The sequence below is a fragment of the Glycine soja genome, chromosome 16 (genome assembly GCF_004193775.1).
Source record: "Glycine soja cultivar W05 chromosome 16, ASM419377v2, whole genome shotgun sequence".
Lineage (NCBI taxonomy): Eukaryota > Viridiplantae > Streptophyta > Magnoliopsida > Fabales > Fabaceae > Glycine > Glycine soja.
Genome location: NC_041017.1, coordinates 23,988,247 through 24,014,969, shown reverse-complemented (window position 1 = coordinate 24,014,969; position 26,723 = coordinate 23,988,247). Strand labels below are relative to the sequence as shown.

Sequence of the window (26,723 nt, the reverse complement as noted above, 5' to 3'; positions counted from 1 at the left end):
TCTAACCAAAGATTACGAAAGTGACAAGAACATCTCTCAAGGATGAAAAACAAGGAGAAAAAGCATGATCCTTATCTTTGAAGTTCTAGACACTTCAATCCTTAAAAAGGTAATATCAAAACCATTATCTTATTAAAATTTCTCTTAAAGTTGAAATTTTTATTCAAACAATTTGATTATGATGACTAACAATTCTTTATTTGTTTGTCTTTTGATTGTTTGAAATCATGAGTATATTTGCTTGATCGATTTCATCCTATTTGCATGAAATATTCATTCATTTATTTAAGTAAAATCAATATTCTTCATACTTGTGTTTTGATTGTTTTTGATAAAATTGATTATCTTCATGTTTTAAATATTTTTGCATGACATGATATGTAAATTACATGATTGAAAATTATTCATAAAGTATTTTCAAATATAGTTTTCAAAACTTCTTCTCTCCTAGAAAGCCTTCTGTTTTTGTTTTCTGGCTAAAATAACCACTGGTAATCGATTACCATAATAGTGTAATCGATTACAAGCAGTTATTTCTGCCTAAGTTGCTCTCTAGTAATCGATTACCATATTTGTGTAATCGATTACAACGTGTCCCTGCACCTATATATTCAAATTTCAAATTCTGAAACCTGCAACCTTTCTCTCTCTCGAAAACCCTCGCCCCCAATTTTTCTTTCAGCCATATCTCACTCAATTCTTGTCCAAATCACTCCCCGCAAAGCCCAAACTTCATATTTTTTCAATCTCTTTCATTTGAACCAATTGAAATCCCGAAAAACTCCTCAAATGGAAGAACCATCAAAAAAGCGGAAATGAATCTTGAGTTGGAGTCAGCGGCATTCAGGGTCACAGGAAGCCCCAATTCCTCCTTCCATTCACTCTGGATCATTATTCTCATCAGAGGAACAGTGTATACGGTACACAAACCTCTTTTCCTTTCGTTCCATTGTAGACCCAAAATTCATAGATATGGAGTTCTTCTCAAATGAGAATTTTGAATGCTTCCAAGCATTTGAAAACTCCAATTTTATTCCATTCATGTCTCTGAAATTACCTGTCTATTCTGAATTAGTCAAAGCGTTCTATTCTAATTTAGAAATCCATGAAGGTACCCTAATGTCTGAATTTTATGGGATTAAGATGGTCATTGACCAATCCCTATTTTATGATTTAACAAAATTGCCTAGTGAAGGTGTACCTTTTGAGGGTGCACTGATTGATGAATGGAAATTTGATTTCTCTGTGCATGATGCCCGCCGGTTGGTTTGCACCAACCAAGCGGATATGACCGGAAGGCTTCTTGCCGGTTCATTGGCTTTTGAGAGCCGCATCCTCCATTACCTTATTGTTCGCATCTTACTCCCTAGATCTTCAAACCTTGCTCAGGTTTCTGAAGAAGATCTGATTGTCATGTGGGTCTTTCATAAAGGTTTACAAATTGATTGGGCACACCTTGTTAGATATCGCATGCATAAGGCATTGCGATTGAATGCCCCATTGCCTTATCCTCATCTTGTTACCCTTTTCCTTCAACACTTCAACATCCCTCTTGATTTTGAACCTTATGTTCCAATCAAGAGATCATTCCTTATAGGCGCTTCAGTCATAGCATCCTTTGGTTATATTAAGGAGCATGATGGCTCTTGGGTAAAGAAGGGTGCTAGAAATGTTGGTGAAGAAGGACATGATGGAGAAGATTCATCTCTTCTTTCGAAGATTTTGGAAAGGTTTGATGGTCTTCAAACCTTTTTTGGTGAGAGGTTTGATACTTTGGAATTGCAAGTGGATATACATTCAATGAAATGGAGTCAAGAATGACAAAGGTTGAAGAAGATGTATCTTACATTCGGTCAAGCTTCGATCTTCCACCACCGCCGCCACCATCATCTTAGAATTATATTTTAATATTATTATTACTACTTTGATTTTCAGCCTTGTATTTTGGCTATATTAGTATGGTATTTGAACAATTTACTATTTCCTTATTTGCATGGTATGTTTGGACCAATATTAAGTATGTTATTTGACTATGTGGAGTTTATAATTAATCTATTCATGGTTGTTTGCTTCATGGTTTTCATGGTTCTTGCTTCTTGCTTCATGATTTGGTTGATATTTTTTTCATGAACATTGTATGGATGTTTAAATTAAATTTTTTTGATACACACTTTGGCTTTTTGTAGATGCCAAAGGGGGAGAGAAATGGGATTAAATCAAGAATTCACATGAGTAATCAACTTATTTTTAAGATAAGCATAAATTCAAAAACAAAGGGGGAGAATTTATGAGAGTGATCGACTAGGAAAAAGTGTGTGTGTTTCTTGATTTCAGAAGTTGTCATCATCAAAAAGGGGGAGATTGTAGAAGCAAAGCTTCATGGTGAATCAAAGGTGTTTTGATGATAACAATGATGATGACAAAGGTGATGACCAAAAGCTCAAAGATCAATCAAAGAACAACTCAAGTGAATCAAGAACAATTCAAGAGTTCAAGATAAGAATCAAGAAGAATTCAAGAACTCAAGAAGAAAGTCTAGAGACAAGAATCAAGATTCAAGGTTCAAGATCTCAAGAATCAAGATCAAGATTCAAGACTCAAGATTCAAGAATAAAGAGAAGACTCAATCAAGATAAGTATTAAAAGTTTTTTCAAAACTTTGAATAGCACATGAATTTTTGAGAAAAACTTTTACCAAAGAGTTTTTACTCTCTGGTAATCGATTATCATATTGTTGTAATCGATTACCAGTAGCAAAATGAGTTTGAAAAAGTTTTCAAACTGAATTTACAACGTTCCAATTATTTTCAAAAAGCTGTAATCGATTACAATGTTTTGGTAATCGATTACCAGTGCCCTTGAACGTTGAAATTCAAATTCAAATGTGAAGAGTCACATCCTTTCACTTAAAAGCTTTGTGTAATCGACTACACTAATTTGGTAATCGATTACCAGTGACTATTTCTGAATAAATCAAAAGATGTAACTCTTCAAAAAGGTTTTTGACTTTTTCAAATTGGTTTTAAGTTTTTCTAAAAGTTATAACTCTTCTAAATGGGTGTCTTGACCAGACATGAAGAGTCTATAAAAGTAAGGCTTTGTTTTGCATTTCAAGAATCTTGAATACTTTTACATTCATTCAATCAATCCTTTAGAAGCCTTGAATCTCTTTGAACTTCTTCTTCTTCTTTGTACCAAAAGCTTTCTGAAGTTTTCTGGTTTTCCAAACCTTGAAAACTTGTGCTATTCATCTTTTCATTCTCTTCTCCCTTTGCCAAAAAGAATTCGCCAAAGACTAACCGCCTGAATTCTTTTTGTGTCTCTCTTCTCCCTTTTCCAAAAGAACGAAGGACAAACCGCCTGAATTCTTTTGTGTCTCCCTTCTCCCTTGTCAAAGAATTCAAAACGACACAGTCTGAGAATTCTTTTGATTCTTCCCATTCCCTAATACAAAAGTGTTCAAAGGACTAACCGCCTGAGAATTCTTTTGTATCCCCATTCACAAAGTATCAAAGGTTTAGCAGCCTGAGATCATTGTCTCAACACATTGAAGGGTACATCCTTTGTGGTACAAGTAGAGGGTACATCTACTTGGGTTTGACTGAGAACAAGAGAGGGTACATCTCTTGTGGATCAGTTCTAGTGGAGGGTACATCCACTAGGTTCAAAGAGAACAAGGGAGGGTACATCCCTTGTGGATCTTTGCTTGTAAAAGGATTTTTACAAGGTTGAAAGAAATATCAAGGACCGCAGGTCGCTTGGGGACTGGATGTAGGCACGGGTTGTTGCCGAACCAATATAAAAACTCTTGTGTGTTTGTTTCCTTCTTCTCTACTCTTTTACTTTCTGCTGTGCATTTAATTTCTGCTTTTACTTTCTGTTAAGTTTCGCTTCTACTCCTCATTCTCTTATCAATTTAGTAAAAGCCTTAGAAGAGTTATTTTTAATTAGTAAAGGTTTAGGAATAATTAATTCAATCCCCCCCTCTTCTTAATTATTCGGAGGCCACTCGATCCAACAAATTAGTGTTTGGGATGTTGAAACACGGCCATGTGTCATCTCAAATCTTGACTAAATACTTTGATAGTTTGGATTTTGGGACAAAACTTCTGATAAACATGCTCTTGATTGTTTTTTATTTTTTTATTTTTTATTAACCCTAATTTTTGCCTAGGCCGCCCTTTCGGGTTTTCGACTTACCGGGTGAGAACTTCTGATCTATCCCTAGGTTCGCTTGAGGCTCATGCATGGTGCCTCCCATTGCCCTAGTGTAGGGCTCTGAGGTATCTATTGTGGTCTTTTGTCATGACCTTGTAGCAAGGAAAAATGAAAAAAATTGTGCAGGTTCTCGAAAATGAATTTTCAAGGATGAGAAATATTTAAAGGATTTTCAATTGACAGAACTCAGTTTTTTGTCAAAAAGACAACTTTTAAGAACAATAAAATGAGGTCACATGAATGTTTGTACTTCATATTTTTTATTTGAAACACAGTCAATCAAACGTTTTTTTTTTTTTGAACTTTTTTACTTTACTCGTCGTTTACGGAACCCTCACCAAATGTGAAGAACGAGCAATTTATGATTGAATAGACTTGGAGATCAACTCAGGAGTGCAGGTCACTTGAGGAAACAAACCAATGGCTTGCATTCACATTTCAGTGAAAGTTAAATAAGCAAAGATGTAATTGTGAGAAAATGAGAGACAAGGACATCAAATTTATCCATATTATTAGCATTGTGACTGTTGTTTATAGTAATGGCATAAACCTAAAAATCCTAATGAGTCATTGGAGACATCTAACAACAACCTTCGAATTGCCCCAAGCATCATACATAGTATTGCTTGACGACATCAAAACTCACGAGTGATTCTCCTCCTCGAATCTTAGCTAGCCTACATCAATCATACTTTGCACCTTATGTTTCAGGGTCATACAATGCTCAATGGAATGCCCCCAAACTCATCCATGATAAGCACATGTCACGTTGGGGTTGTATCCTCTTAGAAACGAAGGTTGAGAAATCTTTGTTGGGCTTATTGCTACCATTGCATTAGTAAGTTAGCATATGACATCGGAATTGGGGTGAATTATACAAGCTTCTTTTCTGGAAAATTCCTTCCTTGGTTGGTGTTTTTTTTTTGTATTAAGGGTGGTGTTTGGCCTCAAATGTGCATCGGGTGGATTTTGTGGCCGATTTGGGGGTGGCCTTTGTGGATGATTAGGCGTTCTTATTTGGTAGGGTGGTGGGTTATGAGAAGGACTTATATTGGTCGAGTATTGATATTGTTGGTCTAATGGGAAATTTGGCCATGTAGGAACAATAACCACAACATGGGTTTCTCCCTCCTTATTCCCTCCATTTACCCTAGGCCTCCTATCACCAGAATTCATCGAAGTAGTGTAATCAAATTTGCCTTTTTTTAGACTTACTTCGATCCTCTCACCCGCAAACACTAAATCTGCAAAGCTCGAAGGCATGTAACCCACCATCTTCTCATTGTAGAACACTGTTAATGTGTCCACTATCATTGTTATCATTTCCCTCTCCATCATTGGCGGCACTACTTGAGCTGCCAGATCCCTCCACCTTTGGGTGTATTCTTTGAAAGATTCATACTCCCTTTTGCATATGTTCTGCAACTACATTCTATCCGAAGCCATATCAGAATTATACTAATACTGCCTAATGAAGGTAACCATCAGGTCTTTCTAGGAACGGACCTGGGAAGGTTCTAGATTAGTATACCAAGTGACGGCTGCCCCGGTAAGACTTTCTTGGAAGAAATGCATCAACAATTTTTCATTTTTTGAGTATGCCCCCATTTTCCTATTATACATCTTCAAGTGATTCTTGGGGCAAGTAGTCTTCTTGTACTTATCAAAATCTGGCACCTTGAACTTCGGAGGGATAACGACATCGGGCACTAGACACAGCTCTGCCATGTCAGTAAAGGTATAATCTCTGCCTCCTTCAATAACCCTCAGCCTTTCCTCTATATGATCAAATTTCTCCCTTTCCATCATGGCAGGAGGCAATCTTTCTAACGCAAAATGAAAGGGTTGTGGTTGTGGGCGATACTGAGGCCCCCCAAAGTGTTTGGTAGGGTTATGCCACAAAATGCCTGCCCCTCAATGGCATATCCGAGGTGAGGCTCGAAGTCATCTAGGGTGTGGTCTAGAGGTACTTCATGTGCCTCTCCCATGGGTTTAGGGACCTGTGCATGACCAGATTGGGGTTCTTGGCTCTCAATGGGTATGGGAGCAGAGTTATCGACGTTCTCATCGGGAGCATGTGCAACATTAGGTGGTGTATAGTTGGGTGGCAAGCCATATGGTGGAAAGGAATGCTTGCTTTGGACCTGCACAAATTGGGGGCCGCCCGTACTTCCCAATGCTTCACCTCCCTGACCTACCATATCCGAGACTAGACGATTTACTTGATTGAGACCAAATGGGTAAGTCGGGTCCACCTCAGTGGCGGTACTTGCGGCAATGACTATAGTTGTGTTAACCTCCATCATTTTCCTCATACTCATCATGGCTTCCATCATTGTGGTCATTTGCTCTTTCATGGCCTCCATGTCGGTCTTCATTTGTTCATGTACCTCCTCTATTTCACTCATCAATCTGGCTTTGGCACGCGTTCGGTAAGGGTGCCATATAGCGCGTTCTTTCCTTTTGATTACAATGATTACAGTTTTGATTTCAAAGAAAGAATGCGATGAGCAATGCAACCAAAAAGAAAAAAGCATGGATGTGTGTGAATGATACATTGTTAAAGTATTGTAAATTTTACATAAGACATTCAATAGAACATAGGGTCGAATCAATTCAGATTTTTATTAAAACAACATGGTTCATCACATCTTGTCAAAGTCAAAGTGAAACTGGAAATAAAACATGGACATCAACAGTCCTCAATTTTGTAAATTATTTAGCTCAATCATGTGTTGGTAGTAGACAAAGAAGCTATGTAGCTCGATCCATCTTTTGCCCCAACTTTTGCAAGCTGGTTACTTCCATACTTGACCTTGACGTGATAAAAACCTTTCCTTAAAAGCATGTGCTTGGTTCGACCCCATAATCCAAGGAATAGAAATTTTGATTGTCAATACTTCGACAACCTATCATAGAGATGAATGATTAAGGCATACTTGTGCTATGCATGACAAATGTAATTTTGAGATCAACATGAGACGCCCGAAGAACCATCCTTTCCTACTTAACAATGCATTAGGTACCATGTTCACATGATTTTCAATCATTTTCCAAGAGAAATGAGTGTATAATCCCAACATGTTCTGTTTACAGCTATCATCATGGTACCCAACACATGTAACTAAAAATGTGGTGTAAACTTTCATGCTTCATTGTGACTTTGTTTTTGTTCTTTTTTTTTTTGGAAAATGCAAGGCATGAGCAACTATGTGTCAGGATCATGCATGAGTGAACATAACATGCGGACGATGAAAATAGAATGTATGCAATTGGCAGAACAAAAGCATGCAGACGATGAAATTAAAATGTATGCAATGACTTATACAAATGCAATGCATGAATATGATAAATGATAAATGCAGGAATGATATGTCTATTATGATGCCATGAAGAGATGCATGATGCAATCAAGGAACAAGCCAGAGTGAGTTTACTCTGTGACCCTAATTCAGGAACCTAAAGGAAAGGATCCAAAAGTCCCCTTCTAGTGACAACTCCCAAGGGTGGTTTCATGTAACTTTACTGGCTTCTATAGATATCATCCTCTTAGGTATTACATTGTGGTGATAGGGACTATCAGCGACAATGCATCACTAAAAGAGGAAAACTTTAGATGAGGCTTATTGTTATCAAGCGAGTCGGAGACCCAGCATGACCACAGATCGACCTCCACTCCTTATGGCTCACATAGACCCGAGTATAGGGCCTAATATCTCAACGTGTGTGCAAAGGTGTAGGTGCCATGTGTGCATTGAACAAAAATATTTCTAACTATGAATGTAATAGATAGGCAAACACACACCAAACACAATAACATAACAAAGTTTATACACAAATATAGACAAAACAAAAGATAAAAGAGAAGAGGCAACATGAATAAAGAAGAAGTCACGATAAATATTACACACTGATCGAATGGCTTAACTCTCTAACAAGTCCCCAGTGGAGTCGACATCTGTCGCAACCTATCCTTCGGCGGGAGGGCGAGGCGAAAAGCAAAAAGGTGTGTCCTCAAAAGAGAAAGCGCATGGGAGTTGCCACCAACGTTTATTCGAGGAAAACTTTAGAAAAAACCAAAAAGGGGTTTGTGAATTTTGAAAATAAGGGTTTGGGAGTTTTTTACGCATGAGAAGGTATTAGCACCCCACGCGCCCATCACAAGGAACGACAACCCTTAATCGAGTGTGCAAAATATGACTTCAAAATTATGTATTTTCCCTTTCTTATATTTTCTTTATTTTTTTGGGGTCGACAAGGGGCCCTTGCTCCTATGTATCCTCAGGTGCGATGAGGAATTCAAACCTACGCAGTTCTTTAAGTTTGAATGTTTGTGTGTTAAATTGATTTTTATGTTATTGAAAGATTCATTTTAATTGCGAATAAAAGTTGTTTAAGGCATTGGACCTTGAAACGATCATTTAAATATGAAAACCGGAGAAAATCGTTAAGGTGTTGGACCTTGAAACGATCTCAAGTGATATTTGATAAAACGACATAGGGAATGATCACGGTCGCGATTCAGTAGCGTCTCGGCTTCGTTTCTTCTTCTTTCTTAGTTCTCTCAATTCCCTCTACTTCTGAACCTTGGAACCCTTTAAAACACCCCTAGGATGCCTATTTATAGGAAAAAGGCCACCCTAGGGCAGTTGCAACTCGCCCAAGTGAGCTAGTCCTTTAGCCTTGAAATTATTTGGTGTCCCAAGCAAGCCAAATGTTGGCCTGGGCGAGCTGGGGCCTAAGAAAAACAAGGAAAAGACCCTTTTGCCCTTCTTTCTTGGTATCTTTTGTCTTCTTGGTCGAAACACTGAATGGTTCCTTGCTTTGCACTATAATTGGTGTTCAACACCGTAAGTCGACTAGCAAGGATCAAAAGATCAACGAACGATAGTCCCCAAACGAAATTAGGGTATGACAGTGGTGACATTTTTGTAAATAAACTGATTTTATTAACATCGATTTTTGAATTTCTACATCATTGTTCTGTTATAATCCTACATTTTAATACTAAAATAATATTTTCTTCATAGCTTCAATTTTTACCGAATAAACTATATATAGTGATGCATAAGAAACACTTCAAATTTCTCAATACTATCAAGGTCCAGCACACTTGTTTGATTTAAGGGAAGATACACAAAGGGGAAGAAAAATGATGTATTCTACAATAGAACAAATTGAAATAAAAAATGACATGGTAAATATTCACTGCCCTAGCTTCTCGCTTACCAATACCATCACCATCAAAACCAAAGACAAAGTTCTTATTGTTATATGATCACATTCATTAAGCTAAGATAGAAACAAGCATTTGATAACATAGACCAAAGATTTTACTTGTTGATATCAACAAACCCCTACCCATTTGAAAATAAAATTTATAGAAGACTAACCTTTCGTGACCTCGTAGCCGCCGAAAGCTCTGAGTGAGAGCGGGAACGAGAGCACAAGAGTGAGAGATGATGGTTAGAGTGGTTCAGAGTGAGTGCGAAAAGAAGGGGGAGACAAATTTAATTAAAAGGAACACAACGTCGGTTTTTAACATGATTTCATTGACATCAGTTACTGATGTTAACATGAGTTTGTTAACATTAGTTTTTCAAAAACCGATATTAATATAACCATCAATTTTTTATGTTTATATAAACATCACGTTTTTTGTTAATGAAAAACCGATATTCATAAACTCATGTTATTTATGAGTATATCATCACATTTTTGTTTATATCAATTTTAGTTAAAAACCGATAATAACCTAACAATGTTAAAACCATTTGTTGTATAGTATTTTATTTTATCATGCATAAAATAATATGTGTGCACAATAACTTTTACTTTTTTTAAAACATACATTTTTTTATTTAAGATTTGTGTATTGTGTTTAGTTTTGTAGTAAATATGTGTGCATTGTATTATAAAAATACTGCATCTAATAATATTTAAAATGTGTATATTTCTGTGTTTCTATCATATTTGTCATGTGTTATATGCATGCTTTTAAATCTTAAATAGTTGAGAAGATTGGTGTAGTCTAATAAATTACTGTTGGTTTTGTCTGTATGCAAGATTGTTCAATTCCTTAGGCCACCTAGGTGTGTATATATATATATATATATATATATATATATATATATATATATATATATATATATATATATATGGTGTCCGTCTTTATATCAATATAGAGCATGTTTATCCTGCCAAAGTGCTAGTTATAATATACTCAGCGACCTGTCTTTATTTAGATCAACTTTAGAAATATTTAATGCACCCTTGCTTATCAAGGAAAGCCGATTAAAAGAAGACAATGATATGATGTAATAAAGCTGATGTGAGGAAAAACGTTTGGTCATAGCTACAATCCCCCTCTTTATTTTTATTTTTTTATAATTACAGTATTATTGATAAGAAATATGTATTGGTTTTACTAATGATTAATTTCTATCAGAAAATTTTACTAATCATCTTTAGTTGAATTTTTTTTTTCAACTATGCTTTTTTTTTTATTCATAAAATTTGAATCCGAAACTTTGCTTGAGAAAACCGATTTGAGTACCACTTTCTTCTTTAAAAAAGTTAAACAAGACGGAAATTATAACCAATGGTTGAGAATTTCTAGTTTTTAGATGAGCATGGTTCTGTTAGAATAATTCCGAGATAAAAGAGATGGTGGAACCCGCCATCCATGCGAGTCCTAAATAAACAGTACCTTAGTACACAGTGAACATCTTAGCTTGGGCTATATATAGATAAATGTGTGCTCCTCCTCACTACACAACGAGAAGCAAAGTTAAAAGGAACTTCTTAACTTCTCCCACATCTCAATTGTGACTGCTATCACTACCACCAAAAAACTACAAATCTCTCACTTTCTTTGGCCATGCCAGAAAACTGCATAGCACCCAAATCTGAACACAGCAACACTACTCACCCTGAGGAAGGACCACCTGAGATGACTCAGACTGTCCTTCCCATACAAACAAATAAGCAATCTTTCCCAAAACTGGCTATGTACCCCATAACTTTAAAGGTCATTCCCTTATCAATAGTATATAGTATCAGTATACCGTTAGATTGATTCTAGAAAACCACCATACATATTCATGTTGGGTAATTATTATTTACTTATATATTTTTTTGTTTTGTTTATGTTCTGTTTCCATTTGCAGTTTGAGGAATTGGTGTACAAAGTTAAAATAGAGCAGAAGGGTGTGTGTTGGGGGAGCACAAGGAGTTGCAAAGAGAAGACCATACTGAAAGGAGTAACAGGCATGGTTTGTCCAGGAGAAATAATGGCCATGTTGGGGCCATCTGGCAGTGGCAAAACCACACTTCTCACAGCACTTGGAGGAAGGCTCAGTGGCAAACTATCAGGAAAAGTCACATACAACAACCAGCCTTTTTCAGGTGCCATGAAAAGAAGAACAGGCTTTGTGGCACAGGATGATGTGTTATACCCTCATCTCACTGTCACTGAAACCCTTCTTTTCACTGCACTTCTGAGGCTCCCCAACACCTTAACCAAGGAAGAGAAAGTGCAGCATGTGGAGCATGTGATCAGTGAGCTAGGGTTGAGTAGGTGCAGGGGTAGCATGATTGGAGGCCCATTTTTCAGAGGGATTTCAGGAGGGGAGAGAAAGAGGGTCAGCATAGGCCAGGAAATGCTCATCAATCCAAGCCTGTTGCTGCTTGATGAGCCTACCTCAGGGTTGGACTCTACAACAGCACAAAGGATCATAACCACAATCAAAGGCTTGGCTAGTGGAGGAAGAACTGTTGTTACAACCATTCATCAACCCTCTAGTCGCCTCTATCACATGTTTGATAAAGTGGTCTTGCTTTCTGAAGGGTGCCCCATCTATTATGGCCATGCTTCATCTGCAATGGACTACTTTTCTTCTGTTGGTTTTTCAACATCCATGATTGTCAATCCTGCTGATTTAATGCTTGATCTTGCCAATGGTAATATTCTTTCTTTTCAATTTAAGCCACACTACTTTTTCTATCTATTATGAATTAAAATATTAGAGTTTAGTGGTTATGCACGGATAGTTTTATGTTGTCATCCAAGAATAAATCACTTTTGTTATGACTTTTAAGATAATTATTATAAAAGTCAGCAAACTTATTATATATGATTAACTATAATCTTTTTTCTCAAATTATTATTACAATTATTATGATGGAATCATGATCTGGTCTACTGGAATTATTTTTCTTCTGTTTTTAACTGAGATGAATTATAATGAGACCCCACTTTCAATTATCCAAGTTTACTAAAATAATGGCTTGTTAGTTTAAACAGAACCATATTTGTGTGTTGTATGTTATGTACAAAGTCTTGACAATGATGAAAAACTGCAGGAATTGCTCCAGACCCCTCCAAGCTTGCAACGGAACACAGTGAGAGCCAGGAAGCAGAAAAGAAGTTGGTGAGGGAAGCTTTAATCTCTGCGTATGACAAGAACATAGCCACTAGGCTGAAAGATGAGCTATGTAGCTTTGAAGTTAATAACTACAAAGTCATTAAGGATTCTTCCACAAGTAGGTGTTCTAGCTGTTTAGTTAAAAACATTCATATGCATATCCTTGAAAAGTTAGTTTTTGTTTATTAAGTCTTGAAATGCATTTGTTGCTAAATTGATGCAGGAAATCACATAAAACCGGAGCAATGGTGCACAAGTTGGTGGCATCAGTTCAAAGTGCTGTTGCAAAGGGGGCTGAGGGAGAGAAGGTTTGAAGCCTTCAACAGGCTGAGAATATTCCAAGTCATAAGTGTCGCTTTCCTTGGTGGACTCCTGTGGTGGCACACCCCAGAATCACACATTGGAGATCGGGTAAGAGTTTCTTCAAGTTCATTAACTTGATAATTATTGACCAGTAAGAACAGAACATCATCCACTAACTCAGAAGTTCTGTTAAGATATCATTGGTTCTTACTTTGACAATATTGTTTTCTACTTTTCCTTTTCACATTCATGTAATCTTGTATTCATGTCCAAATCACATTACTTCAAAGTTTCTGCCATATGAAGTTTAAAATATGGTTTGTGTTATTTTCTCTTCATATTCCACCGATTTTATTTAGGACAAAACTTAGATACAGTTTTTTATGTGTTTTTAGTAAATTTTACCAATTAAAATCAGAGTTTCACTCACTAATTTATATTGATATTTAATTCAAATCTTTATTACACAAATTAACAACATGAAACTCTAATTTTGATTAAAAAGACAACCCAAAAGTACCTAAACAGTTGCATCCAAGTTTTGTACTTTTATTTATTTATTAAGAGTACTATTTTTATTTTTATTTTTTTATACTTTTTTTTCTTATCTAATAGGGATTCGTTGTTAAAGAAGAATCTTATAATAAATAATATTCTTGAAGAATTTGATCTTTAACTGACTACAATGCAGATAATTTGGTTTTATAGGAAATAATTTGTTCATTAACACGGTGTGATCCATATATGCTATCTTGTTATTGTTATTACCTAAAAGCATTAAGAGAATCTAACATGGAGCTGTTATTGTAATGCAGATAGCCCTGCTCTTTTTCTTCTCTGTTTTCTGGGGATTCTACCCTCTCTACAATGCTGTTTTCACATTTCCACAAGAGAGAAGAATGCTGATCAAGGAACGTTCGTCCGGAATGTACCGTCTTTCTTCCTACTTTCTGGCCAGAACAGTAGGAGACTTGCCAATAGAGCTTGCACTTCCAACTGCATTTGTCATCATAATCTATTGGATGGGAGGGCTCAAGCCTCATCCAGTTACCTTCCTCCTTTCCCTCCTTGTAGTTCTCTACAGTGTCCTTGTCTCTCAAAGCCTTGGCTTAGCATTTGGCGCCATTTTGATGGAGGTCAAACAGGCCACAACTTTAGCTTCTGTGACAACCCTTGTGTTCCTCATTGCTGGAGGGTACTACATACAACAGATCCCTCCCTTCATAGAGTGGCTCAAGTACTTGAGCTATAGCTACTATTGTTACAAGCTTCTTGTGGGTGTGCAGTTCAATGATGATGATTATTATGAGTGCTCAAAGGGGGTGTTGTGCAAAGTTGGAGAGTTTCCTCAAATCAAATCAGTGGGTTTGAATCACTTGTGGGTTGATGTGACTATTATGGCCATGATGTTGGTAGGTTACAGACTAATTGCTTATTTAGCACTACTGAGAGTGAGGTAGAGCTAGCTAAGATACGTGTACACATAGCAACAGAACTTGGAAGAGTTTTGTCCTAATTAAACTGCGTGAAGAATAATACTAGACTAGATAGAATATTGTACTTCTGATGCAAATTATGTAATGAAATTTTGATCAACTCTCTCTCTCAATGGATTTTTTTTTAGTGTAATTTCTAGGCACTCTAGTGTAACATGTTTTATAATATCAATTAATAAAAAACCTTGTAAACATGACTTTTATTATACACGATTTGTGTTCGTAAGAAAAGAATTATTCACTTTTTTCTTTTTTAGCAACTTTATAAAAGAAAATGCTTATTGGTATGAAGGTTATGTTCAACAATAGATGAAAAATTGGATGGAAATTCAAAAATTAATTTATTAAATTATAAGTATTTGTTAAAATTAACTCTTAAAGTAACAGAAAAATATAAATTAATATAAAAATAATAAAATCATGATTTATTTAGAAAGGGTAATAAAAAATTTAATAAATATATCAAAGATAAAAAAGAAAAAAATATAAAAAGTTAAAATTTAATATTTTAACAAACGCCACTTTAATTAGGGTTTCAAAAACTACTAAAAATAATTAAAAAATTACTAAAATAAGCTTGTTGTTGATCGAATAGTAAAAAAAAGTGTTTTATCTAATAAAAAAGATTAAAAGCAAACTCAAATGTTGCTGAATAGCCAAAAAAGTTTTGGTAAAAAGACCCGGGAACCATGCTGATTGGTTACATTTTTAAAAACAAACTCGGCTTGTATTGCGTCAAATCTAATTGTATGTCTGCTATTGGTTTAAAAGTGGGTTCATGCAATTCGTGCAAGATGGTTTCGTACTGAATAACACTCCTCTTTTATAAAGCACCACCTAAGTTCTAAGAGAGCTACTATACACAGCATAAGAACTTGGAAGAATTTTGTCCTAATTCAAATGAGTGAGAAATAATACTAGCTACTTGAATTTAAAAAGTTTATAATATCAACTAATCAGAAACTATGATAAGAAACTTTATTATACATAATAACGTTTGTATATATATGAATTATTTATTCTTTTTTTTTTTCAATTTATAAAACACCAACTTCTAAGTTGTACTTTAGAAGAAAACTTAGTGCCTGAAAACAAGGGATAAACCACAAGATAAGAGGCAAAGATAAGAACATGTGCATTTAATCTGCAAGATAGGTCAAGGATTGCGACCAGACGTTAGACTCAGTAACTCAACTGTTGAACATTATTAGGACTTTGAAACCAAATTGTTGTTACATATTTTCCTGCATAGGTTACACAAGAGGATAATTATCAGAATAATATTTCCTCCCAAAAGGCACTAGTGACATGACAAACAGATATTTCTAATTTCTAATGGAATGAAAACCATCAAATAGTTTTGCTTCATTTTCTGCTCAAAACTATGTCATGAGAAAGTTGGAAGTATGAGTATATCTACGAAAACTGATCCAACCAATCCAAATATGTGGAAATGATATAAAGATTAGGAGCCGGATCATTATTATGATTGTTAAGATATGTGAAATATTCTATTAGCTTATATTAGGTAATCAAATATTATGTTAGTTACAACTTAGGCTTTATTATAGCTCAGGTGATTTGTGCAAGTTGTCATTTCTTTAATAGATGAGGAATTATCGGACCCTTATACATATACTACGCTATTCTTTGAATAAAATACATTAGACTTATTTTTTAAACCTTTCTATATGGTATCAGAGTCGAACACCAACATCCTTTCCAATATAGGAAACAATGTTTCTTTATTTCTTTGAATATTTCCGATGGCTCCTTTTGATAAAAATCAATGAGAGAAACATTATTTTGGAACTTCCCCTGCTACCCATATGCACGAAGCGCTCACCCCTGAACGGTTTGACGACACCAACAATGTCGAGTTGTCGTTGAACATGTAGAACAAGATCAGAGGCAGAAAACATTGGGGTTACATCTCTGGAACAAAGGCTGCACCAGAAAACAAGAAATGTGATGAATATGAAGCATGGGAAGATGAAAGTTGCCTAGTCAAGTCTTGGCTTCTGGACTCTATGACGAAAGAAATCATATCCCTCTTTATTCGCTTAGCTACGGCAAAGGACATCTAGGACACTATGCAACAAACATACTCAATCAGCCAAGATGCATCCATATCATATCAATTATATCATGAGGTAATCTCTACTCAACAAAATGGAGGCTCTGTTGTTACATACTTTGGTAAATTGCATAGATTATGGCTAGAGTATGATACTATCACGAATTGTATGGAATGCCCTAAAGATGTTGAGAAGTATAACAACATGATTAATTCTCAACGAGTTTAAGTCTTTTTGGCTGGCTTGGATTCACATTTGGATGCAATTCGTGGTTGTATCCTTGCTACCACTCCCTTTCCATATGTTCAATCAGATTATGCAACTGTTCATGCCAAGGCAAACCACCAAGAGGCTATGCTTGATAGTGAGTCTATTATTGGGATTGCCTTTGCTGTTAAGAAGTATTCTAAGAAAGGAATCCACAAGTGTACCCATTGCAATAGGGATTATCATGTCATGGAGACATGTTTTAAACTCCATGGCTATTCGGAGTGGCATCCAAAAGGCAAAACTACTCCCAATACCAAGGTATATGCTACTTTCAAGAGCCATATTTCTACTGCCGCCGGATTTGTGACCAAGTCAGGTATATCTAACTTTGCTCTTAATCTTTCTGTTGTTACTAGGGGAAGTAATTGGATAATTGATTCAGGTTCTACTGATCATATTACTTGTGATCCTTATAAATTTACTAGTTTTTCCCCTGATTATTCTAAAATTGTTATTATTAATGCCAATGGGGTCTTATCTCCTATTGAAGGTGTAGGTATTGTATGCCTCTCACCCTCCTTATCGATTTCTGATGTTTTATTTGTTCATACATTGAATTGTAATCTTCTCTCTGTTAGCAAATTAACCAAATCACATTCTTGTGTTGCTTCATTTTATCCAACCCATTGTCTTTTTCAGACCATCCATTCTAAGGAGAAGATTGGTAGTGGTAGAGAGAGTGAAGGACCGTATTATCTGGAAAATGTCTCACAACAAACCCATAAAGGAGCATTGGCTTGTCTTGCGAATGAATACATACAAGATAAAAACAAAAAGGAAATTTGGCTATGGCATAGAAGATTGGGACATCCCTCTTTTGGTTATCTAAAAAAATTATTTCCATTACTATTTCATAAATGCAATATTTCGTATTTTCTTTGTGAAACATGTGTAAAGGCAAAAAGCCATCATGTTGTGTTTCCTTTAAGCAATAAAAAATCTGATTTTCCTTTTTCATTAATTCACACAGATGTTTGGGGCCTTGCCCCACAATCTACGCATAATGGAAAAAAATGGTTTATCAGTTTTGTTGATGATTGTACTCGGGTAACCTGGGTGTATTTGCTTTAACATAAAAGTGATGTCTCTGATGTGTTTTGTTCCTTTCATCAAATGATAGCTACACAATTTAACACATACATTAAGGTCATTAGATCAGACAGTGGAGGGGAATATTTTAAGATTGAATTAATAGAGTTCATGAACTATAATGGTATCTTGTATCAAACTACATGTTCTTATTCACCACAACAAAATGGAGTGGCTGAGAGGGAAAATAGACATATATTAGAGGTGACAAGATCACTTTTGATAGATGTTAATGTCCTATCTCATTTATGGGGTGAGACTATGAGCTCTGCAGTTTATTTGATTAATTGAACCCCTTCTAGTGTGCTTAACTTTAGAAGGCCTCTAGATGTGTTGTCTTATCATTGTATCCTTCCTTCCATGTTTTATTTACCACCTCATGTTTTTGGATGTGTTATATTTGTTCACTTACACCCACATCAACATACAAAGCTCGAAGAACGAACTATCACACGTGTTTTTGTTGGGTATGGATCAACTCAAAAAGGTTATCATGCTTACCATCCACCATCAAAGAAATTTTATATCTCTATGGATGTGACATTTAATGAGAATAAATTTTTTTATGTTGATTCTACACTTCAGGGAGGAAATGAAAGTGAAGTGCATAATCATGATGTTAGTATGTTTGATATCTCATATATAAAATTATATTGTGAAGATAAATTATCATGTGAGAATTATTTTGCAGGAAGTGAGCCAATCCTAAAGATGGACACTTCTTTTTTTGGATAATACAGTGTCTTTTGATCATAACCAATTGGCTCAATCTTCTCCACAGGTTTGGCTTGACTCTTCAGATGTACCTTCTGATCTTATCTTTGATAATACTAATGTAGATGAAACTGATCATGAAATTGTTTCTCTTGATCCTACCCTTGATAATACTAATTTAGATGAAATCGATCATGAAATTGATCCTTGTCTATGTGAGACCACTAGCACACCAAACACTGAGTCTACTACTATCTAATATAATTTTCCACCCCACTCTAATCGTGGTCAACCTCTGGCTAAATATGAACCAGACCTCCAAGACAAAGTTATAGGAAAAGGAAAAATTACAGCTTTGATTATATATGTAGGTGACATGATTGTTATAGGAAATGAGCAAGATGAGATTTCTAGTTTGTAACAATACCTTGCAGCTGAGTTTGAGATGAAACAACTTGAAAACCTCAAACATTTTTTGGGTATTGAAGATCAAAACATGGTATTTTTTTATGCCAAAGAAAATATACTCTTGACTTACTATCAAAAACTGGGCTGCTTAGAAGTAAACCAGTTGATACACCAATTGAACAAAATCATACACTCTTTCAATGCTCAAATTAAATTCAGCAAGCATCGCCAGAAGGAGATACCAAAGGTGGGTAGGAAAACTAATTTATTTGTCCCATGCACGTCCAGATATTACCTATGTAGTGAATGTTGTTAGTTAATTTATGCATGACCCATGAAAGCTTCATATGGATGTTGTTGAGAGAATTTTGAGATATTTGAAGTCTATTCTTGGAAAAGGAATTTTGTTCTCAAATTATGGAAACTTAAAGGCAGAAGGGTACACTAATGCAGATTGGACTGGTTCAAAGGCATGACACTTGGTGTATGTGAATCTTGTAACTTGGAGGAATAAAAAACAGTCTGTAGTAGCAAGATCTAGTGCTGAAGCAGAATTCAAAGGCATGACACTTGGTGTATGTGAACTTTTGTGGGTTAAAAATGTGCTATCAGATTTGGGCTTTAAACCAAATGAAACTATGAGTTTGTACTGTGACAATACATAGGCTATAACAATTGCTCACAATCCTATCCAACATGATAGAACAAAGCATGTGGAGATTGATAGACATTTCATCAAAGAGAAGCTTGAAGTTGGAATAATTTTCTTTCCCTGTGTAAGATCTGAATTGCAATTGGCTGGTGTCCTCACCAAAGGAATGTTTTTAATGAGTCCCTATTCAAGTTGGGAATGTGTGATATCTATGCACCAACTTGAGTGGGGTGTTAAGATAATATTAGACAATAAAATATTATGTTAGCTGTAACTTAAACTTTATTACAATTGTGACATAATTTGTGGAATTATTATTCCTTTAATAAATGAAGAATTATAGAACCCTTATTTATATATATATATATATATATATATATATATATATATATATATATATATATATATATATTACACTACTCTTTGAATAAAATACATTCTTAAAACCTTTCTATAATGATTAAGCATAGTTAATGCACATAATAAAAAGTCAAATTAAAATAATTGGCGATTGAGTCTGAAAGTGGGTGCATGGCCAAGTGTTTTAAGAATCTAAATACAGAAGGATAGTGCACTTTCCACTCTAATAGTGAGATCTTTGATTAATGTCCTTTCGCAATATAATTTTTAAAAAAATAACGTTAAAGATATATTTTTTTTATTTGGAATTCATCTTGTCACGTTAATTATGCAAGTCTATGTCGCGCTTCATTATGCTGCCACGAGTACCTATGTCATTGATAAAAAAGTAATAATTGATCTAATTATTCATTTGATTTTTATAGGTATGGTTATGCCTGTGCTAGGGGCGAAAAGATGTTGGAGCAATGGAGGCCAGTGATATAGGGATAATAATATAAATCTGTATCGCGGTTCTTTATAAACTAATATAATCCTATTTGTCAAATGAATAATAGATAATCCCTCCGGAAGACATAAGCATACTAGTGAGATCTCTTAATCTCGTGTTCGTGTGTATGTATGATTATTCTGTTTTAGAATTTCTATTATTATTGCTAACAGTTACAGCAACAGAAAAACTTTCCCTTGAATATCATTTTTTTAAAATCTTTTTAGTTGGCTATGTATATATTTTAATCCCTCTTAATTTTTAGCATAAGAATTGAAAAAGATTAAAATAAAAATTTATTGTTTATGTACTACAATATATATAAAATAATTTTATAATATCATTCAATCATAAATTATTATTTAAATTACTTTAAAGTAATTATTTTAAAAATCAATAAATTTATTGTATATGCTATGTAAAATTTTTTACACTGATCATATAAATCTTATAAAATAATATGTATAAAAACTAAAAGTGATTAAAATTTGTTTTCACTATATAGACTAAAAATGAAAAAAAAATATTATAATTTAATTTAATTAAGCCCGATGAAGCAGTTTTGCTGGAGTGTTACAAGTCCAAGTTGACACTGGAATCTATTTATGACACAGCATGCAAGCTATCTCCCTCTCCAAACCGATATCATTTAAAATCATAGCAATATCGTATTAAAATATTAAACCATGGCAGCTGGAAGATGGCATGGCAGTTGGAAGTAGGATTAATACTAGTAAGTTGTTTTAAGAATATTGAAACTTGGAAGCATGGCAGTTGGAAGCCCAATCATCATTAATGTTATCAAAACTGAGCCGACGAATCTAATATGATGCGGAGAAGATGGCAGTTGGAAGCCTAATCATCATTAATGTTATGAAAACTAAGCCGATGAATCCAATATGATGCGGAGAAGATGGCAGATGTGGAGAAGATGGCAGTTGGAAGCCTAATCATCATTAATGTTATGAAAACTAAGCCGATGAATCCAATATGATGCGGAGAAGATGGCAGTTGGAAGCCTAATCATCATTACTGTTATGATTAAGCTTAGTTAATGCACATAATATAAATGTCAAACTCAAATAATTAGTGAATAAATTGTAAAGTGGGTGGATGCCCAATATGTAATTCTAAGAATCTTTTTTAAAAAAGCAATTTTAAGAATCTAAGTACGGATGCATTGTACATTTACCATTATAAATTACTTTGAGGGATATTTCAGTGCAACTGGCGTTATATAGTATGATAACAAATGAATTAGAATTAATTTCTAAAACGTTAAATTATAATTTTAATATTCTTTTAATTCATGATATGCGATTTTAGTTTTTTTATTTTACAAAATTTAAATTTAAATTTAATCTCACAATTTTATGTTTTATTTTTTTATTTTGATCTGATTAAATCTTAAATTTAATATATTCATTTAAGATGTTATAAAAAATAATTTAATTAAAATACAAAAAATATCAAAGAAATACACTGTACAAAATTGAGAATTAAATTAAAATTAAATTTTTTTTTTAAATTGAGGGATCTTATTTCTGAAAGAAATGCAAATAAAAATTAAAACAGGACTAAAATTTGAATTTAGCTTTAATAAAAGTAATTTAATTACTAATATATCATGCAATATGTGATAGAGTGACATTAGTCCAAGTTATAACTCCCTTGAAGATACTTTTTTATTTTTTTTTATAGTCCCCTTAAAGCTACATGCTTAAAACTGCTTTTCTAAGCGAAATTAATTTAAATAAATATAAAAAACTGTTTATTTATTAAAAAAATATTTAATAAATAAATTTAAACAAATGAACCCTATATAATCCTAACTAATGTCATAATTATATATATGAGTTGCTAGATCTAGAGAGTCTCCCAGAGGTATGAAATTGAATTAATTTGGATTAGTTTATTACTTATTGTATTAGAATGTGAGTCAATTTAACACTATCTTTAGTCCAAAATAATCCGGTTTGATTTATTACTCGTTAGTGAAATAGGTGAGATGACTTATCAAATTAGAAACAATTAGAAATGTGTAAAATAAAAAAATGGAAAATTACTAAAAACAATTAGGAATGCTTCAAATTTCAAAATCTAATTTTAAACTTTGTAAATTAAAAAAAAAAATTGTATCAACATGCTTCAACTTAACTTGAACTTGTCTTAACTCATTGGTCAACAAGTCAAAAAGTTAAGATAATATTAGGGGGTAAATAACCACTTTTGTCTCTTAATGTATAATTCGCTGATAAATGCGTCCCTGAAAGATTAAAATACAAAATTTAGTTCCTGAAAGTGTAAAAAGTACGACAAATATATCATGCCGTTAACTTTCTTCCATAACCATTAATAAAATAACTTACGTGGCACGGAGGGACAAATTTGTCACTGAAATGATTACCAACGTGGATTGCTAGTATAGGGGCATATCTGTCATAATATTTTTTTGACTTTTCGTCTTCCTGATCCACTAACAAATGTTTCCCTGGAAGATCAAAATACAAAATTTAGTCCCTAAAAGTATAAAAAGTGCGACAAATATATTCAGACGTTAATAATACATTGTGACTAATTATTATTATTATCATTATTATATCATTATTATTATTATTATTATTATTATTATTATTATTATTATTATTATTATTATTATTATTATTATTATTATTATTATTATTATGTGTTTATAATTTACTGTTCTTATTCGTTTAGTACTTATGTAATATATTTTTTAAATTTCCTTTGAATATATATATTTTTATTATTTTGATTTTCTTGTCAAACCTTAATCTTTGCTGTTAAATTTTTTTTATCTTATATCTTATAATTTTATCAAATTTTTACTAAATTTCTCACTTTTAATATTTAAAATTATTTCATATCACAATTCCAACTTAAGTGTCCTCATATTTTGGTTGAAATTAATATATCGAGAGTTTTGAGTAGAAAAAATACAATCGACCGCGAGACCAAATTTATTTATTTATTTTAAAAAAAGAATTTAATCAACTATTTTTTTTAAAAAAAAGCTCACAAAATTTAAACTAGATAAAGTTAAAGTGGAATTATAAGTCTTTTTGCTTAATAAATAAATTTTATATATATATATATATATATATACCTCAAATATGAAAGAATTCCTTGAATAAACCTTATATGCTTCCATTCTAAACAACACTTATTTCACATAAAGAACCTACATAAATTTTTTTAAAAAATACAATAATGCTCAAACTAATACAGAGGTTAACTTTAAAACAAAAAAAAAAAACTAATACAGAGGTTTATTCTTTATCTTTGGAATGTAGAGTTGTATATCTTGCTGATTTAGGGGCTGCAACGACCTTGTATTCTATTTGACATACTCTGACAGAATACGTAATAAAGATTAATAATTACTTGAAGAAACAAAAAATTTCAATAAATAAAAGGCTTTCATTTTTTTAAATGGTAACTCAATTTTTTTATATCATAAAACTAAAGAATTTTATTTTATTTTAGAAAATAAGTAGTTATATTGATTAACTAAAAAACTGATTAACAATTTGATAGATGGATAAATAGATAGATAATCAAACTATAAGAGTTCAAATCTTAAAGCTGTATTTTATTATTTTTTAATCCCTTCTTCCATATCTTTTCTCCTATACAATTCATTATTAACGTTCAGATATATTTGTTACACTTCTTATACTTTTAGAGACTAAATTTTACATTTTCATCTTCTAGGGACGCATTTGTCAGCGGAGAGGGAAGACGAAAAGTCAAAAAAATATTATGACAAATATGTCTCTATGCTGGCAATCCACGTTGACAATCATTTTAATGACAAACTTGTCCCTCTGTGCTACGTAGACTATTTTATTAATAGTGACGCACGTAAGTTAACGGCAAGACATATTAATTGCACTTTTTATAATTTCAGGGATTAAATTTTATATTTTCTCTTTCAAGGACATATTTATCAACGAATTACATATTAAGGGACAAAAACGACTATTTATCATAATATTAGGCATGATAGCATGACATGTCGAGATAACTTTCTCCATCTCAATTCCCATTAAAAAAAAAAAAAACAAGGTTTGAGGATAGGTTTGAGAAAATGGGATAAAAAGTTTAAGCTTAACATCATTTACGTTAAATTTTATCCCGTTTGGAGAAACTTGTTTCACATTTTTTAAAAATAATAATTTATTTATTTATTTTTAATTAAATTTGATATTAAATTATTTATAATATTTTAATTCAAACAATATTAAAAAAATAAAAAATGACAAAGAGTTATTTTTTAATTTTAATAATTAAAATATATTTTTAATTAAATTATACTTTAATTCTTTTATTTAATCATTATGAGTATATTCAAGGTCTTGATTATTAAAAGGCTAATAAGAAGGTTTCCTTAAATTTTCTAAGGCCTCAAAATAATTTTAGATTTTCTGAAAAAATATTTAGTATTAGCATGAATTATCAAGTAATGATTTTTCATATGATATGATATATATTTACTATTATTTCATTGATGAAACTATTTAGTTTTAAAATATGCATATAAAAATTGTTGTAAATAATTTAAATATAATTTTAGTATTTGTTTGAAAGAATCAATTTATTTTAGAGTAGCCCCCCTTCCCCAACACCCACCCAAGAAAAAAAAAATCTATCGAACTTAATATAGAATTTAAATGTTATATGGTCAAATAAATGCATGATTTATAAAAAAAAGATATTCTAGAAAAATATTGTTAAAGATGAATTAAAAGAAAAAACACAGATTAATCTTGAAAAAATTGAAATTGTAATGAGTATTATAATATTAAAGATATTTGGTTTATAATATTAAAAATGAAGATGTTGCAAGGAGTGAAAATAAAATAATTAAAATTATATAATTTTTCAAATATATGCATCACTTCTAAAATATTATAGAGAATACTTGTAACTATTGCAATTGCTAAAAATGGTATTTTAAAATCAAATTATTCAAATTGTATACATAATTAACTATTACGTCAAATTAATTAATGATAGATTAAATGCCATTATTATTTTAAATATTGAGAGTATAATATTATAATATTTAATTATAAAATTTTCATCAATAATTTTGTACTTTATAAAAAATAAAATGAGTATTTAATTAAACTTTCAATATAAATTTCACCTAAAATTTTAAAATTTCTAACACTTTCAAACCATCATGCATATGCACTCTCATAGTATTTTCTCATAACAGTTTTTTTTTTTTTTTTGTCATAATCCATGCCAAAGCAAATGCTTTAAGTTCTCATTATAATTTGGTAAAAATATAGAACATCAATGAATCAACCATTGTATGTAGACCTTAATAAACTACACATGAAAAACTATAATTTCAAGCTGAAGAAATAATCTCAATCTATCAAGGTATATCATCGTCATCACAATCCTAAGTTTGTTCACCACATCATGCCTCACCTGATATTAATGCAGTCAGAGTATGTTAATCTTATTATTAAAAAAAAGGTTTGTTTATCCAATTCCAATGGTTTGTACTTAAAGAGTACATTCACTCAATAAATTAATAATTTCAATGGGTCTCATCCAATGGTTTTGCTAAAGAATCTATTCCTCCAGTGGCATAATAGACATAGTTCATTTATTCTCTTCTGCATTCTAACACAGAACTTATCACGATAATTATTTCTTCTTTATTCATTTCTCAGGATAAGTATCTAAGGTTAGTGAAAATTAATAAGTAAGAAAATTTACATAAATATATTTTTGATAGAAAAATAGAAAGAATCCAATTTAAGCCCGGTTAAAAAAAATTATTGGAATTAGTAAAACATTTCAGCTTTTTTGTTTATATTTCTCTGCTTTGTTATTACAACAACATAACTTTGCACACACAATATTATCACTACAAATTAAATTAAGAGTTAAAAAATTTAATTCATAAACTATATCATATCATTCAAGTTTTAAAATATCACAAAAATAATTTTGTATGAAACGACACGTCCTAAGATATGCAAATTTCAAGTTAGAACATTAAAATTGAAAACTTTACTAAACCTGTCCTCATTTTTAAGTTTTGGATTGACCCACAAATAATTTAAAAGTGATATGTTCAACTTAATAAATTACAATTTCCAAGCTTTCTAACATGTTAAAGATCACCCATATCAAAAATTCCATTCAGAAGTTATGATTATTCAAGAAGTTGGC

The 26,723-nt window shown here is 32.6% G+C and overlaps 1 protein-coding gene across 1 annotated transcript; it reads left to right on the top strand.

The window, feature by feature from the left end:
* Window positions 1–10,984: 10,984 nt before the first annotated feature.
* LOC114389423 (ABC transporter G family member 14-like) lies at window positions 10,985–14,576 on the top strand. Its single transcript, XM_028350096.1, has 5 exons — window positions 10,985–11,248; window positions 11,388–12,180; window positions 12,583–12,762; window positions 12,868–13,055; window positions 13,763–14,576. The coding sequence occupies exons 1-5, from the start codon at window positions 11,099–11,101 to the stop codon at window positions 14,405–14,407; spliced, it is 1,956 nt and encodes a 651-aa protein (XP_028205897.1). The 5' UTR covers window positions 10,985–11,098; the 3' UTR covers window positions 14,408–14,576.
* The last annotated feature ends 12,147 nt before the right edge of the window (window positions 14,577–26,723 follow it).